At 33.3% G+C, this 14,382-nt stretch overlaps 1 protein-coding gene across 1 annotated transcript; it reads left to right on the top strand.

Moving 5' to 3' along the window:
* Positions 6,889-13,569, top strand: LOC109334315 (receptor-like protein kinase At3g21340). The gene is made up of 9 exons (XM_019570016.1): positions 6,889-7,063; positions 7,868-8,923; positions 9,496-9,643; positions 10,169-10,240; positions 10,476-10,547; positions 12,173-12,244; positions 12,322-12,399; positions 12,541-12,722; positions 13,048-13,569. Exons 1-9 carry the CDS (start codon positions 6,988-6,990, stop codon positions 13,170-13,172), a joined length of 1,881 nt encoding a protein of 626 aa, XP_019425561.1. The 5' UTR covers positions 6,889-6,987; the 3' UTR covers positions 13,173-13,569.

Genomic DNA, 14,382 nt, shown 5'->3' with positions numbered 1-14,382 from the left:
GTTTCATCATTGGCAACCTCACGAAGAACCTCCTTCGACAAACAAAGTTGAATTGTTGAAAGCGCCTTTTCATCCAACTCGTCTCATTGATCATCGGTCATGGAAACTAGTTTCTTTGTTAAAGCTTTCTTTAATCCGCTCTGGATAAGAACGGCCCTCATTTGGACTCGCCAAATAGAAAAGCTAATTTTGCCATCAAACTTCTCAATGTCAAATTTTGCAGACATTTTGAAATTCTCAATTTAGTAAGAGCTCTGATTCCACTTGTTAAGGTTAGAGCACAATGCGGAAGCACAGGATTGAATCAATTGAGAACAAAAGAGAAGCAAGTAAAGGATAAAGAAAATAACACACAAGATTTAACGTGGAAAAACCCCTCAGTGTGAGAGGAAAAAAACCACGGGCGATCAAGAGCAAAATTCCACTATGTAAAAAAGAAGAGTACAAGAAATCCTCTTATAATGATGAGGACAAATGACAATATTTTTTCTCACAAATACTCTCTCAAATGGAACAAGAATTCTCACCAAGAATGCACTCGCAATATATGTGTAAATGAAAGAGATGTTGTGTGTTGTGAAGATGATTTTGAAGCTCTCTATATGTGTCCTTTTATAGGCAAGCAAAGTCTTTGTATCTTTGATATGAAGCATTGGATGCTTGGAAACAAAGCCATAAAAGTGACATAAAATGTCATTAAAGAGAGCCATAAAATAGTCATAAAATTCTTTTAAGACATAGAAATGAGAGGCATCTAACATTTTGTTTATAGAAATCTCCTCTTCCCCACCCCTTTTACCAATCAAGAATATCTTGTAATAGTGTTTGATGCATAGTTTGAACATAAATAGATTATAGTGTCTTTCTATTTTCTTTTATTTCATCTTTGATTGGAAATGTGATAACTCACTTCTCTAACTCTCATCATTTTCTTTTCTTTTTATGATATACTTTGTTTTGTTTTGATTAATCTATCAAATATTATTCATCTTCTTTCTTTTTATCTTCCTTCGTCATATTTATTCCCTAAATCAAACAAAACATTAGTACCACCATGGTTAATTACATATGGGCAAAACTTAATAGATTTGCCTATTAAGATATGAATATTGTTTGTCTAAGAAAATGAGTATCATGGCATTTTGTTCCTAAGTATTCACCTATTTATTAATTTATTTTTCATTAAATATTTTATATGCATTTCTAGATATTTTATCACTATGATATTATATTTAATTTTGTGAACACTCAATTTTGTCCGACCACTTGTCAAATAAATTAAAATACAAAAAATCAACAAAAAGTTATTAAGCATGAATATAGTTATAGTACGTGTTAAGGAAGTGGCGAGAAGTCAAATCCCTTTGTGACAATAACGTCCTTGAGAACATGATTTTGGATTGAGGTCATGGATTCATTGTTAGATTGAAGTCATGGATAATTACAAGAAAATAGGATTCATTTGTCAATACTGGTGTTGGAAGGGACCACGTTGGAGTTTATGTAAAAAGTCTATTATGAGTGTTAATTCTATTAATTATATTAGATCACATTGAATAGTAATTGGATGTTCATAAACATTATCCGCCTCAGTGGCTTGTATATTGTACAAAAAGGGTTATTACTTGCCAATTGGTTCAATGTATGTGATTTAAATCTCACCGATATATGTAACTGAACAAATCTAAACATTTCACACTGTATCTAAACAAATTGATGAGTTCAGTTTGCAAGAAATTGCATTCGCGGAAACATATGATACCACTAAAAAGTGTGTCAATAAAGAAACGGTTTACGGAAATAAAAGCTGAAAAGAAAGGAAGAGCAACTTGGCAATGTAATTAGCTCAGCCATGAGTGTAACACAACTACAAAATGATATTCTAACTTGCACTGCTGCTAACTCTAATGGACAGAATAAGCAATATGAAAAATACAAAATGGAGCATGGCTATATGGATTAATTCAAGTGACTGCAAGTGACCCTAAACCCTTTGCTTATGACTTTGACAGAAGCATTATTCTGAATGATTGGTATCACCAGAGTACTAATGAATAAACCATTGGATTGTCTTCAAATCCTTTTGTATGGTTGAGGAGACCACAGTCATATGATTACATCTGAAAAGGATAAGACAAAGCCAAAGTATCCCCTGTCAGTTACACATTCTTAACATAAATGGCAGTGTTATAGAGAAAACAATCATGAAATAATTAAAAGAGAATCAAAGGGAGTGATCCAGCCATGAATGTACATAAAAAAGATGAATGGCAGTGTTATTGCCATATCAGTTACAGTTGAGCATAAAGGCCAGCAGTTATTTGGGCGTCCTAAGAGGTGCTCTGAATCAGCTATAAAAACAGAGGCAAAAGAGAGCCCAAAGGATGTCAATCAGGTAATCATCGTTTCAGTTACTAAATATCAGTAGTTATAGGCAGATTTAATACAGTAATCAGTATGGGAATAAAAAGCCATGGTGCGTTACTAAACCTCAAGGAGCAACCCAAGAGGTTTTCACATAAAAAATTCAACTATTATAAAAGAAAGTAACATATCACATAACAAAAAAATGGGAGGGGAATACAGATTTCACACGCATCATACAACAATCAGAAAGAAATCTATTACGCATATCACACAGCTATCAGAGAGCAATATACATACACACACACCACACCTAAACACACAACAAGAAACCTGTTTTAACACACTCATACCAGGCAAGGAACACCTACACAAGCACTCAGAGTATACAAGTACAACACAGGGAGAGAACACAAAAAACAGAGATACATATCGTACACCTCATTCAGCAAAAGTCAGAGAAATATCTAAAAGGGAGTACAAGTTCAGGGGTAGTACTGCGAACGAATAATCAAACCAAATTGCTACATAAGGATGGATCAAAAAATGAGGTAGATCGTTAAAGCAATAATAATGGAAACAAGAACGAAGGCCATGGTTACCTCTTTTTGCAGCGCCACCCTTGTCATCACCGCGCCTTGCCATAGTTGCCGTCTCTCGCTGCCATGGTCACCGGAAGTACAGTATGAGAACGAATTCTGCATCAACCTAGTACCAATAGATGACCATACCAAATCCAGATTACATTTCGGCTTAGTCGATGCGGTGTATGTCCTCGGTACTGTTTAATCAGTTTCGGCTCAGCCGTGAATGACCCCGGATCATCACTCTGTAAAGGCCAATAGAAAGTGCATGAGTTCATAAAAATAGGAACCGAGAATCAATAGAAAGTAGGAAAGTGACAAAAAATAATAAAGCGATGATTACCCACACCAATGGAAGATGCCTCAGTTCGGTCGATACAGCGTATATCTCCGATATTCTCTAGCTGACTTTGGGTCAATGACTCGGGATTAACATTCTGTAAAGATCAATCGAAATTGTATGCGTTCATGGAAGAACAAGAAAGCCGATAATCAACTTAAGGCAATGAATTGACAAAAATTAGTGAAGCAGTAGTTACCCGATTCGGAGTCAGCCATTAGTGGCTCTATCATCGTTACACCAAACAAACCATAACTCACCATCCTTTGTACCCATCTCGAATTGGAGGTACTTTGGGTTAAGAACTTCACGAACCAAAAAATGAAACCCGTGATGATTAAGAGAAGAAGAGCTCACAAATATACACCACCGCGCCTTGCTATAGTGGCCATCTCCACCACGCGAAAGAGAAAGGAGAAGAAGATGGTTTTTTAGTTTTAGGGATTTCTATCCCTTTTGTGGCTCTGGAATGGGGGTGACTTCGGTTACCCCTTTTTTGATTTATTTACCCCTTTTCTTTTCATTTTGTTATTTATTATTTGTTTAGGTTTTTGTTTGTTGTGTTCACATATTTTTGTTGTTGTTTGCTTTGTTTGCTGCGAGTATCTAATTAGTATTGAAGCCTAGTAAAGTTTTATAAAACCACATAATAATTTATCAATAAACACACCTAAAATTAAATTGCTCTTAAAAAACATCTTTAAGCACTTAAACAATGCAACATTATAATTCTAAAGTCAATTATACTAAATAAATTTTAAGGATTTTTAGTAAGGTTACGGTTCGAGTTGTCTCTAACTTCTCCGAAAACGAGAAGAAGGTCTACAACCAACGCTGTCTCTAAACTATTAATTCCTGATATGTTTATAATTAATAAACTATTTTATCACCAAAATCTCATATCTATAAATAATTAGAAACTATTATACCAAATAAATTTTAAGGATTTTTAGTAAGGTTACGGTTCGAGTTGTCTCTAACTTCTCCGAAAACGAGAAGAAGGTCTACTACCAATGCTGTCTCTAAACTATTAATCCTGAATATAAAAAATAATTCCCCAACCTATTTTGCTACCTAATTCTAAAAAATAGCCCAATATTATTTTACCGAGTAAATAGGGATTTTTATAGTGAGGTTATGGTTCGAGTCGTCTCTAACTCCCCGGAAATGAGGAGAAGGTCTACGACCAACACCGTTCCTGAACTATTAGTCTCATTGAACCAAAACAAATATGTATTAACCAACTCAATAAATTGATCGGTATTTTCTAAGTCACTAACAATCAACCAAATTAGCTAAGCAATTTTCGAACTAGAACTACGTAAGCCTTGATCCCCTTAATAGGGGTACGTAGGACCAAAGTCAATATTGTCAGGCTCAATAATAAAAAATAAAAAAATATAATGTTTCACTAATTTAATTTCTAAATGAATAANNNNATAAAAGTCCATGTTATTAGCGAGGGTACCGTTTTAATACGGGCGGACGGGGTGCTAATACCTTCCCCGATCCGTAATCGACTCCCGAGTTCAGAATCTCTGCTTAAAGACCATATTATCCTAATTGGGCTTACTATAGAGTTTTCTACGTTTTAACCGCAAAAAACGTAGTGGCGACTCCAAATCAATCGAGAGAGGTAGAAATCGAGTTCGCCTCCTCCCAAGTCGTAGAGCCGGTCTTCCAACCGAAAATCGGGTCGCGACAAATTTATTTTATAATTCATACTTCCCAATATCATGTTAAAAATAGCTAGGATTTCCATAAGAAGATGTCATCGTTTGATTAGATATAAAAAAAAATATCGAAAATTCGAGTGGCTGAAGCTAAAGCAGCTACTCGAATTAAATTTGAAAATTCATTAAATGTATGTGAATACCTATTATCTATATGAATGTTGGTAAATATATGTGAGTGTGAGTAAGGGTAAACATTATTCTGACTCAACTTATTTGTGCCATCTGTGTACATGTTAAATATTGCATGTATACTTCATATTTTCATCATATTTGGATTTAAAAAAAGTATTCATCTTCTCATTGTAGTTATAGTGAGGAGAAATAGATTAGACTAGAATTCAAAAAAAATATTAAAATAAAGAAGGAAGACCTAAGAGAGAAAAAGGAGCCAAGTCCAAGATGAAAAATTCCTTCAAAATTGGACTTACTCCTTATGCGTTGGGTACGTGGATGAAGCCCTCCTATGATTGCGCATTATACAACAAATCTGCCTTCAAAGTCAAACACTTCAACTAAACTCATCTAAGAGCATCATTCTCCATCCAAATACAACATTATATAAATTCATAGAGTTAGGGAGTTAATTTAAAAATTTGAAAAATTTTAGATATCAAATTTTTACCCATAAATATGATTTTATAATTACAAAATGTAAATATGATATGGTTTTATTTATGTAATTAATTTCACTTAATAAAAACTAGTGTTTGGTTGTGGTTTATTTGTCAGATTAATCATGTAATTTAGTGGCGTAAAATTTGATACTCCTCATTCATTATTCCTTTTCTCTCTCCACTCAGATAGCTTTAACAATACCAAAATATACAAATAATTAGATAATAATAATATATTGATTATATATAAATATTTATATTACCAAAACTTTAATATTATATAAAGTTGCTTATAAAACTTTTTTATTATAGAAAAGAATCATTGTATTTTTTTGTAATGGCTTGCAGCAGCAAGTTAGGAAAGGCATATGGCTACTACACCTACTTCCTCCACCCTTATCACATCGTAACTGTCAAAAAAGTATAACATAAATATCATCTTTAAATTACCATTTATAACACACCATTTAGTTAGTTCGTGTAACTTGGTCATGCCAAACTCCATTATTATTTACTTACATAAATGAATATGGTTGATGAACCTATAAAAATTGAATTTGAGCTGAATGGGAGATTGTAATAATGATATATAAATCTTTATATTAACATTAGTTTGGTAAAGAGGAAGATATAATGAATGGAATCTAAGAAGTTGTAGGTTCAAATCTTACTATCAACAAAAAAAAATGAATTATAAGATGGTGTGATAGTGAAGAAGGTTGAGGTGGAGTCTCATCCACAATAAAAATACTGACATTACTAACAAGTAACAATTGCCGATAAAAAATTACATAAATATTACACTAAATTTATTGAAGTGTATGAGTTTTATATATTATTATTACATCATTTATCATTAATATTTAATTATTATTGACCTTTAAAAAAATAATTCAAATAAGATATATACACTGTCACTATATTATCTGTCATTCATTTTCAATTATGTTTGACTTTTAAAAAAAAAAAAGTAATCAAATGAAAAGTGAATAATATACTGATGGTGTATAAAATATAAATAGTAGTTGATAAAGTATATCTGTATAAATCTTTATAATATATATTTCACACCATCAAAAAAATCAAACATACATATGAAAATAATAATAATAATAAGTTCGAAGGATTCCTTCTTTGTTGGTTCACGGGTGAACTAAAGAAAGAGAAAGATCTAACGTAGTGAAGTAACAGTAAATTTGAAAAAGAGTGTACGGAGTAGTTAATTCTATTACTGCATAGTGTGTGTGATAGTGCAGACACGTTCATTCAACCATTATCTCTCTCTAACTCTTTCTTTCTCTCTCTAGAAAGAGGAGAAGAAAAATAAGCGAAGCAAAAACAACATAATAATGCTTCGATTTCTTATGCCATGGATGCTCCTCATTCTCTGTGTTGCTTTCTTCACCGCGCGTGCAGCTCAACGAGGTTACCTTACTTTAACTTTTTCGAGTTTGGATTTATTTGAATTTCACTTCGTATTGTGTTCATTGGAGTTATCAACTTACTAAGGAATTGTGCTTTTGCGTTTTGATCTTATCATTGATGCTTGAATCTTAGTTATGAGGTAAATGTGATTCAATTTGGCGTTTGAGAAATTGTTTACTGAAAACAGATAAAGACAAAACGATGTTGTTTCATCCTTTTTATGATTCGGGGTTTAATTCAGGTAAGAAATGAAGAAAGGGAAAATTGGTTAACACCTTCAAATTAATCTCTTAAACATTCTATTTTTGGTCAGTGGGTGAAGTATTAGTCAAGTTTGGGGCATTTTCTACAGTTTAATACTTTGATCTCAACTCATTTCTGTTAAACACCATTCTAAGCAAGAAGAGAAAGAGATCGTGTCGAAATTGATTGAATGCTTGCTATTTTACCAACATTTATGAAACTTGCTTTATTCCTTTCACATTGTAGGGATGTGATCAAGTTATGCTTTGTGTGACAATCTACATAAGGGTCATGCTATTGACCTTGCAAAATGCTTATTCACTCTCCCTATTAAGCATTAACCAATCGATGTTTTAGGTTTTTATTTTACAAAATTGTCATTGAACAACAAGGAGTGTGAATAGGCAATTGGGAAAGTCAATAGACCCTCTATAAATTACATGTTGAGAATTACAGCAAGAGGCAGTTGCTACATTAATTATTACTGGATTTTTGTAACCATTTTATATATTTTATCCTCTTTATTTTTTTTAAATATCTAATTACTCATATTCATTGCAGGGCCATTTTCTATGCGCATAAGCTGTGGAGCTCGTCAAAACGTTCAGACAGTACCAACCACTACCCTTTGGTTTAAAGACTTTGGATATACAGGAGGCATACCTGCTAATGCATCTCGACCAAGCTTTATTACCCCTCCTCTCAAAACTCTTCGTTTTTTCCCCTTGTCTGGAGGCCCTTCAAATTGTTACAACATTAATGGCGTGCCAAAGGGTCACTACTCGGTCAGGATATTTTTTGGACTTGTTGAACAGGCTAGTGCTACCAATGAACCTCTGTTTGACATCTCTATCCAAGGGACTCAAATATATTCTTTGAAATCAGGTTGGACTAGTCAGGATGATCAAGCGTTTACTGAAGCCCAAGTTTTTCTTACAGATGGTTCTGCCTCAATTTGTTTCCATAGCACAGGTCATGGAGATCCAGCAATCCTTTCGATTGAGATTCTTCAAATTGATGACAATGCTTACTATTTTGTACCACAGTGGAGTAAAGGGATAATACTTAGAACAGTTAAGAGACTGAGTTGTGGTTTTGGACAGTCAAAATTTGGAGTGGATTACGGTGCAGATCCTAGGGGTGGCGACAGATTTTGGGAACACATTAAAACTTTTGGTGATGACTCTGATCGCCCTAGATCTGTTGAAACTAGAATCAATCAGGCTTCACGCCCACCAAACTTTTATCCAGAAACTCTTTATCGTTCTGCACTTGTTAGTACCAGTAGCCAGCCTGATTTAACATATACACTGGATGTGGATCCCAACAAAAACTATTCTATTTGGTTACATTTTGCAGAGATTGAGAATTCAGTGACTGCCATAGGGCAAAGGGTCTTCAACATTTTGATAAACGGCGATGTTGTTTTTGAAGATGTTGACATTGTGAAATTGAGCGGTGGTCGTTTCACTGCCCTTGTGCTTAATACAACTGTTCCTGTTAATGGGAGAACTTTGACAATAACTCTGAGTCCAAAAGAGGGTTCTTCCGCCATAATCACTGCCGTTGAGATATTTGAGGTTATTATGTCCGAGTCAAAAACTTTATCAGATGAAGGTATATACACTGCCTCTTCTAGTGATGTTTGATATTCAATATACGATTAAATGAAATGTGGGTTGATTTTGGAGGAGACTTGATTGATTTTGCAGTATGCACAATATACTTGCAATTTGGATTTGTTTTGGGTCCTTGGCAAGTGAGTAATAGCATAATGCATGTATGCTTTGGAATAGTACTGGTGATATAAAATTATGCAGTTTTAGCTTCTTTTTTCTCTTATTAAGTAGAAACCTCAATATACTCTATTATTTGGGCCTATGGCACATTAAAAATATAGTTTAGAATTGGTTTAGACCCTATTATGTACTGTTGCTTGATACTTTTAGATGCATTATCAATTTATCATTATTCTACGGTCTCTTTGTACATTGCGTACTGGTTGCTGTTGTTTTTCCTTACTTTCTTTCCCGATCAGAGATGATATTTAAGTTTATTATTGATTTTTTGCTTTATTGATACTATTACATGTATTTGTTCTCTGATTTTATTAATGCTGGTGAATGTGGATTCTGGTAACTGAAATGCATGTAAACTTTTGCTAGTTGATCATTGTTCTTTTGCTCTAGTTAGGGCTCTACAAACATTGAAGAAGGCTTTGGGACTACCTCCTAGGTTTGGGTGGAATGGTGATCCATGTGTTCCTCAACAACATCCATGGACTGGAGCGGATTGCCAATTAGAGAAAAGCAGTGGCAAATGGGTCATTGATGGACTGTAAGTTCTTGTTATCCATGTTCTTAGGTTTTTTTTGTAATTTTCTATGTGGTGGCATTTAATTCCGTCTTCCTCTTATTAATTCTTTTACTTGGTTTTTTCTTTCTCGATCTTTTCTTTTTTGTTGTACCAAAACCAAGAATCAATGTCTTTTTTTAGCGTCAGATCCTCTAAATTAACAAATTAGAAGATTGACCACAAGTACACATAATATATGTTGTTTTTTATATATGTTTACTTTACTCATTTGGGAAGTTTAAGTTTTGCAAGCTTTCTGAAATCGTCATCAACCATTTCTTCCCTTATCTAGGGACTAGCCCTTACATTTACCCTCCCCTTTCTTATTTTTTTTAGGCCCTGATGGTATCATGGTATTCAAATCAAATTTAGAACTCCAGTCCACCCTGCTCTTGCCTAAGATATTGTTACCACTAGGATACATAGGCATGTGTTTTTCATTGAAAACTGTATTGAATATTAATCTCAACATCTTTGTTACTTGGTGTTGTATTTGTTGATGAACAGTGGTCTTGACAATCAAGGTCTGAAGGGTTTCTTGCCAGATGGCATATCCAGACTACATAATTTACAAGTCCTGTGAGTTCTTACCAGTTTCCTTAGTATGAATTATGCCTTATGTTGATGTGTTGATAATATTGTAAATCTTACATATGTAGGCATTGATCAACTAGCAAGTGACAAGTACTGATATTTGAATAAATTGTTTACCTTGTTATTTTTCCATTTTTTAATTCACTATTCCCTAAGAAATAGAAACAACAGATACATTCATTTCCCCACTCCTTATCCTCATTTTACTTGTACATTGCAGAAACTTGAGTGGCAACAGCATTGGTGGAGCTATTCCATCCTCACTTGGTACAGTAACTAGCTTGCAAGTGCTGTAAGTAACTCCTTTTCTCTTCTTGTTCTTCTTAGTTCATATGGCAGATTTATTTATTTGTTCTTATTTTTTCAGTGCTTAAAAAATATTTTATAATGCCAACATGTGATTCAATCTTCACCATAGGTGTATTGGAAATTGATGTTAGCTCCAATTCTGTCTTGACTTCTTCCATGTCAACTACGTATTAGCTCTAGAGGAATAAGAAAGTATAAGGTCTATTTAAATTTGAAGCATTAACAAGATTGAAGAGACAAGATATGTCGAGCATGACTCAACCATTTTTAGTTTTTCAGTATATGCATATGTTTTCAGTATATCATATGAAGGCCATAGAAATACAACAAAAATCAAGCATTAATCCTATTATGTGTGATCGATTACATGAATTGAACGACATTATAATGCGTCATCATAAATGATGTTCATTGACAAAACATTGATCTCTACAAATGTTTCATAATCATTTTGCCTATGACTTTTCTTGGCCTCCCTCTGCCTCTAGAAATTGGACTGATCTCCGTTCGATCTACTCTCTTTACTAGGGCTTCTAACGGTCTTCTCCAAACATGCCCAAACTTTTTACCATCTTTTCTACAATAGGAGCTACCCCAACTTTCTCACGGATACATTCATTTCTAATCATATCTTGTCCAATGTGTTCGTTCATCCAAAGCAATATTGTTATCTCTCTGCTATATTGAGTTTATTTTATTGTTGACATTTTAGCACCCAACATGCAGGTCTTATAGTTGTGCTATAAAATTTTCCCTTAAACTTGAGTGAATTACATATGACACATGAAGCACTCCGCTATTTCATCCATCCTGCTTGAATCATATGATTTTCATCTCCCTCAATTTCCATTTAATTTGTTTCTCGAGTTTCCAACTAGGACAATACCATTTGCAAACAAAATGCATTATTGCACCGATTCTTGGTTATGTTCAATATGCACTTCCAAGACAAATTTAAACAAGCAGGGGCTTGATGTTTGCCCTTGGTGTAGTCATATAGCAATAGGAAAATCTTCTCAGACTACATCTTATATTCACACACTGGTGTTGACCCTATCTTACATATCATTGATTGCTCAAATGTAGGCAATTCAAACTTATTTCTTCTCTAGAACTTTCCATAATACCCCTTTAGGCACTTTATCATGTATCTTCTCCAAATTAATGAAAATCACGTGTAAGGCCTCAAAACATAGATAACAAAACTAAAGTAGAACAGAAACTATTCCACTATGTAATATGTTTGTAAAACTTGAACTTAGGTTTTTTTTAAGGTATCATGGTATAGTGAATGATCCATGTCACAAAATTGCTCTGATTTGTGCTATGGGGTAAATTTACAGAAAAGTTTACAACTATAAGAAGTTAGATAACTAAATAAATATTTATTTTTGGGATTGATTTTGCTTTACTTCTAAATAATGAAAAGTTGATCTAGGTGTAAATCTTGTAAATGCTAAATTTGTACCCTAGTGAACGCAACATGGATGACTCAGTTTTTGTGGGGTGACTTGATATTAGGCCTTTGCTGTTAGATTAATTAAAGGTGTGAATCTTTGTTTTGGCTATGATGGTTATATCCTTTCTGAATACCATGTGCACATGCAGTGACCTGTCCTACAATTTTTTCAATGGATCAATCCCAGAAAGCCTTGGACAATTGAAATTGTTACAAAGACTGTAAGTTTCTTTTCTGTATAACTTACCCATAAGAAAATTTGAAGATACAAAGTGTGTATTAAAATCTCATCATGCAGGAACCTGAATGGCAACTTCTTGTCTGGAAGGGTCCCCACAACTCTAGGAGGGAGACTTCTACACAGAGCTAGCTTCAAGTATGTTGTCAATGATTCAGCTCTAGTATAAACTTATCAAATATTGAAATTCAATGAGAAGAGAGCCATATCTACATACTATTTCTCCATTTTCTTTGTGATTAATAAGGTTGCTAAATCTACACTTGTGTTTGGCTGCAGTTTTACTGATAATTCAGGTCTGTGTGGTATACCTGGATTACCTACATGCGGACCTCACCTTACAACCGGTGCTAAAATTGGTATTGGCTTAGGCACTTCTTTTGCATTTCTACTTCTTATTACCTTTTCAGTTTGTTGGTGGAAAAGGCGGCAGAATATCATCCGAGTTCAGCAAATTGCAGGTAAGGATGTTTATCACTTTAGGTTTACATATGTCTTAATACTCCGCGCCTCTGGAAGAGTAATTGGGTTGAGCTTATACCAATTGTATTGCACTTGTACTCGACCTACCTTGTTAATATAAATAGTGGTAAATAGTGATACAAGACCTGTGTTTTATGTGGAGTAAGTGAATAATTATGGGTAGTTAGTAATTACTGTGTTCTTTTTTGAATTCGAAATCCTCAGTCTGGAAAATTTAGTGAAACTCCGGCATCAACCTTCCTAAACATCAAGAAATTGACATTATCTTGAATGAAAATTTATACTCTTAATCTCCTTTTGTAGCAAGGGCAGCTCCATATGCAAAAGCAAGGACCCATTTTTCACGTGACATCCAAATGACAAGGCATAATAATAATCATGCAAATTCTCACACTGCTTCTGAGAATGGTCCTATCTTGCTGTCATGATAACACCCCATTATTCTGGTATACTTTGAAATCTATCCTAGCATGACATTCAATACTGATGGAGTTTCTTGATCCCATTGGATCACTTACAAGCTGAGAACCCTCCTAAGTTGTGAATCAGAAAACTTTGTACATTATCATATCATGGTCACGTTTTTATACTACCCTCTATATTTGAACTTTTATGATGTCTAGAATGGCCGAATGCATGAGACTATAACTTAGTGGGGTCTGGATATTTGAACTTTTATACGGATTTTCCTTTTTTTTTTTCATTTGTTACTAGAAGATTTGTAACACTTTAAAGTTTAATTGCAAATAGAAATGATAATGTTCTATAGAAGTAGAGATAAGTGACTGAGGTCTAATTTACATAATATACGCCAGAGTTTTATCCGTTATATAATTTTTTTAATGTTATTTTGTTAGATAATTGTTCTGGTTTATAGAGTAGTTTAGCCGTTGGTGTAATTGCTTGTTAGAGAGATAAACAAATTGCTAATTGGATTCGATCTACTGTAAGTTTTTGCTTAACCATGCATGGGGCCATTCTTTACCTAATATAATTTTTTGAGTGTAAAAAGATTTATACACAGTAAATAATAATTAAATATATTTTTTCATGAGCCAATAATAATTAAATATGAAACATACACTATCACAACATATATCTTTTTTATCTAATTCTTCTACTCTATAAAAAATAATGAAACATTTGTTATGTCAAACAATGTATTACTCACCAACACGTATTGATTGAGGTAGTACATGTTTCATTCCCTTAAGTAAGGTTTTGGGTTTGAGTCTTGTAGATGAAAAAAATACTCACTGAAAAAGTTAATTTCACATATCTGTGAATGTTTTCGGCTTGGATATAATTGTCTCTAGTTCGAGGATACATGTAAAAAACAAAAAAACAATGTATTACTCCATGTGTTGTGATTAATAAATATAATTCTTAATTATTAAATTTTTAACTTAAATATATTATATTGTTATGTATGCAAAACATATATTTAATAGATTTTATATATAAAGAATTATTTAAAAAGAGTGTAATATTTTTGTATTGTTAGTATAAAAATTTAAATATAGTTAATATATTATTTGTATTAGTTTTTTTAAAAAGACAATGATATAGAACATGAATAAGGATGTCATAGTGATACTGTATAATATTCATATAACTGCATATATATATATATATATA

Source organism: Lupinus angustifolius, chromosome LG19 (assembly GCF_001865875.1).
Source record: "Lupinus angustifolius cultivar Tanjil chromosome LG19, LupAngTanjil_v1.0, whole genome shotgun sequence".
Taxonomy (NCBI): domain Eukaryota; kingdom Viridiplantae; phylum Streptophyta; class Magnoliopsida; order Fabales; family Fabaceae; genus Lupinus; species Lupinus angustifolius.
This window is presented reverse-complemented; position numbering and strand designations above follow the sequence as displayed.

Excerpts from the sequence above, each read along its gene's own strand:
- LOC109334315 (XM_019570016.1), top strand. The coding sequence starts at position 6,988 with ATGCTTCGATTTCTTATGCCATGGATGCTCCTCATTCTCTGTGTTGCT. Across the intron at positions 7,064-7,867 it reads CGCGCGTGCAGCTCAACGAG|GGCCATTTTCTATGCGCATA; the intron begins GTTACCTTACTT and ends TATTCATTGCAG. Across the intron at positions 9,644-10,168 it reads AAATGGGTCATTGATGGACT|TGGTCTTGACAATCAAGGTC; the intron begins GTAAGTTCTTGT and ends GTTGATGAACAG.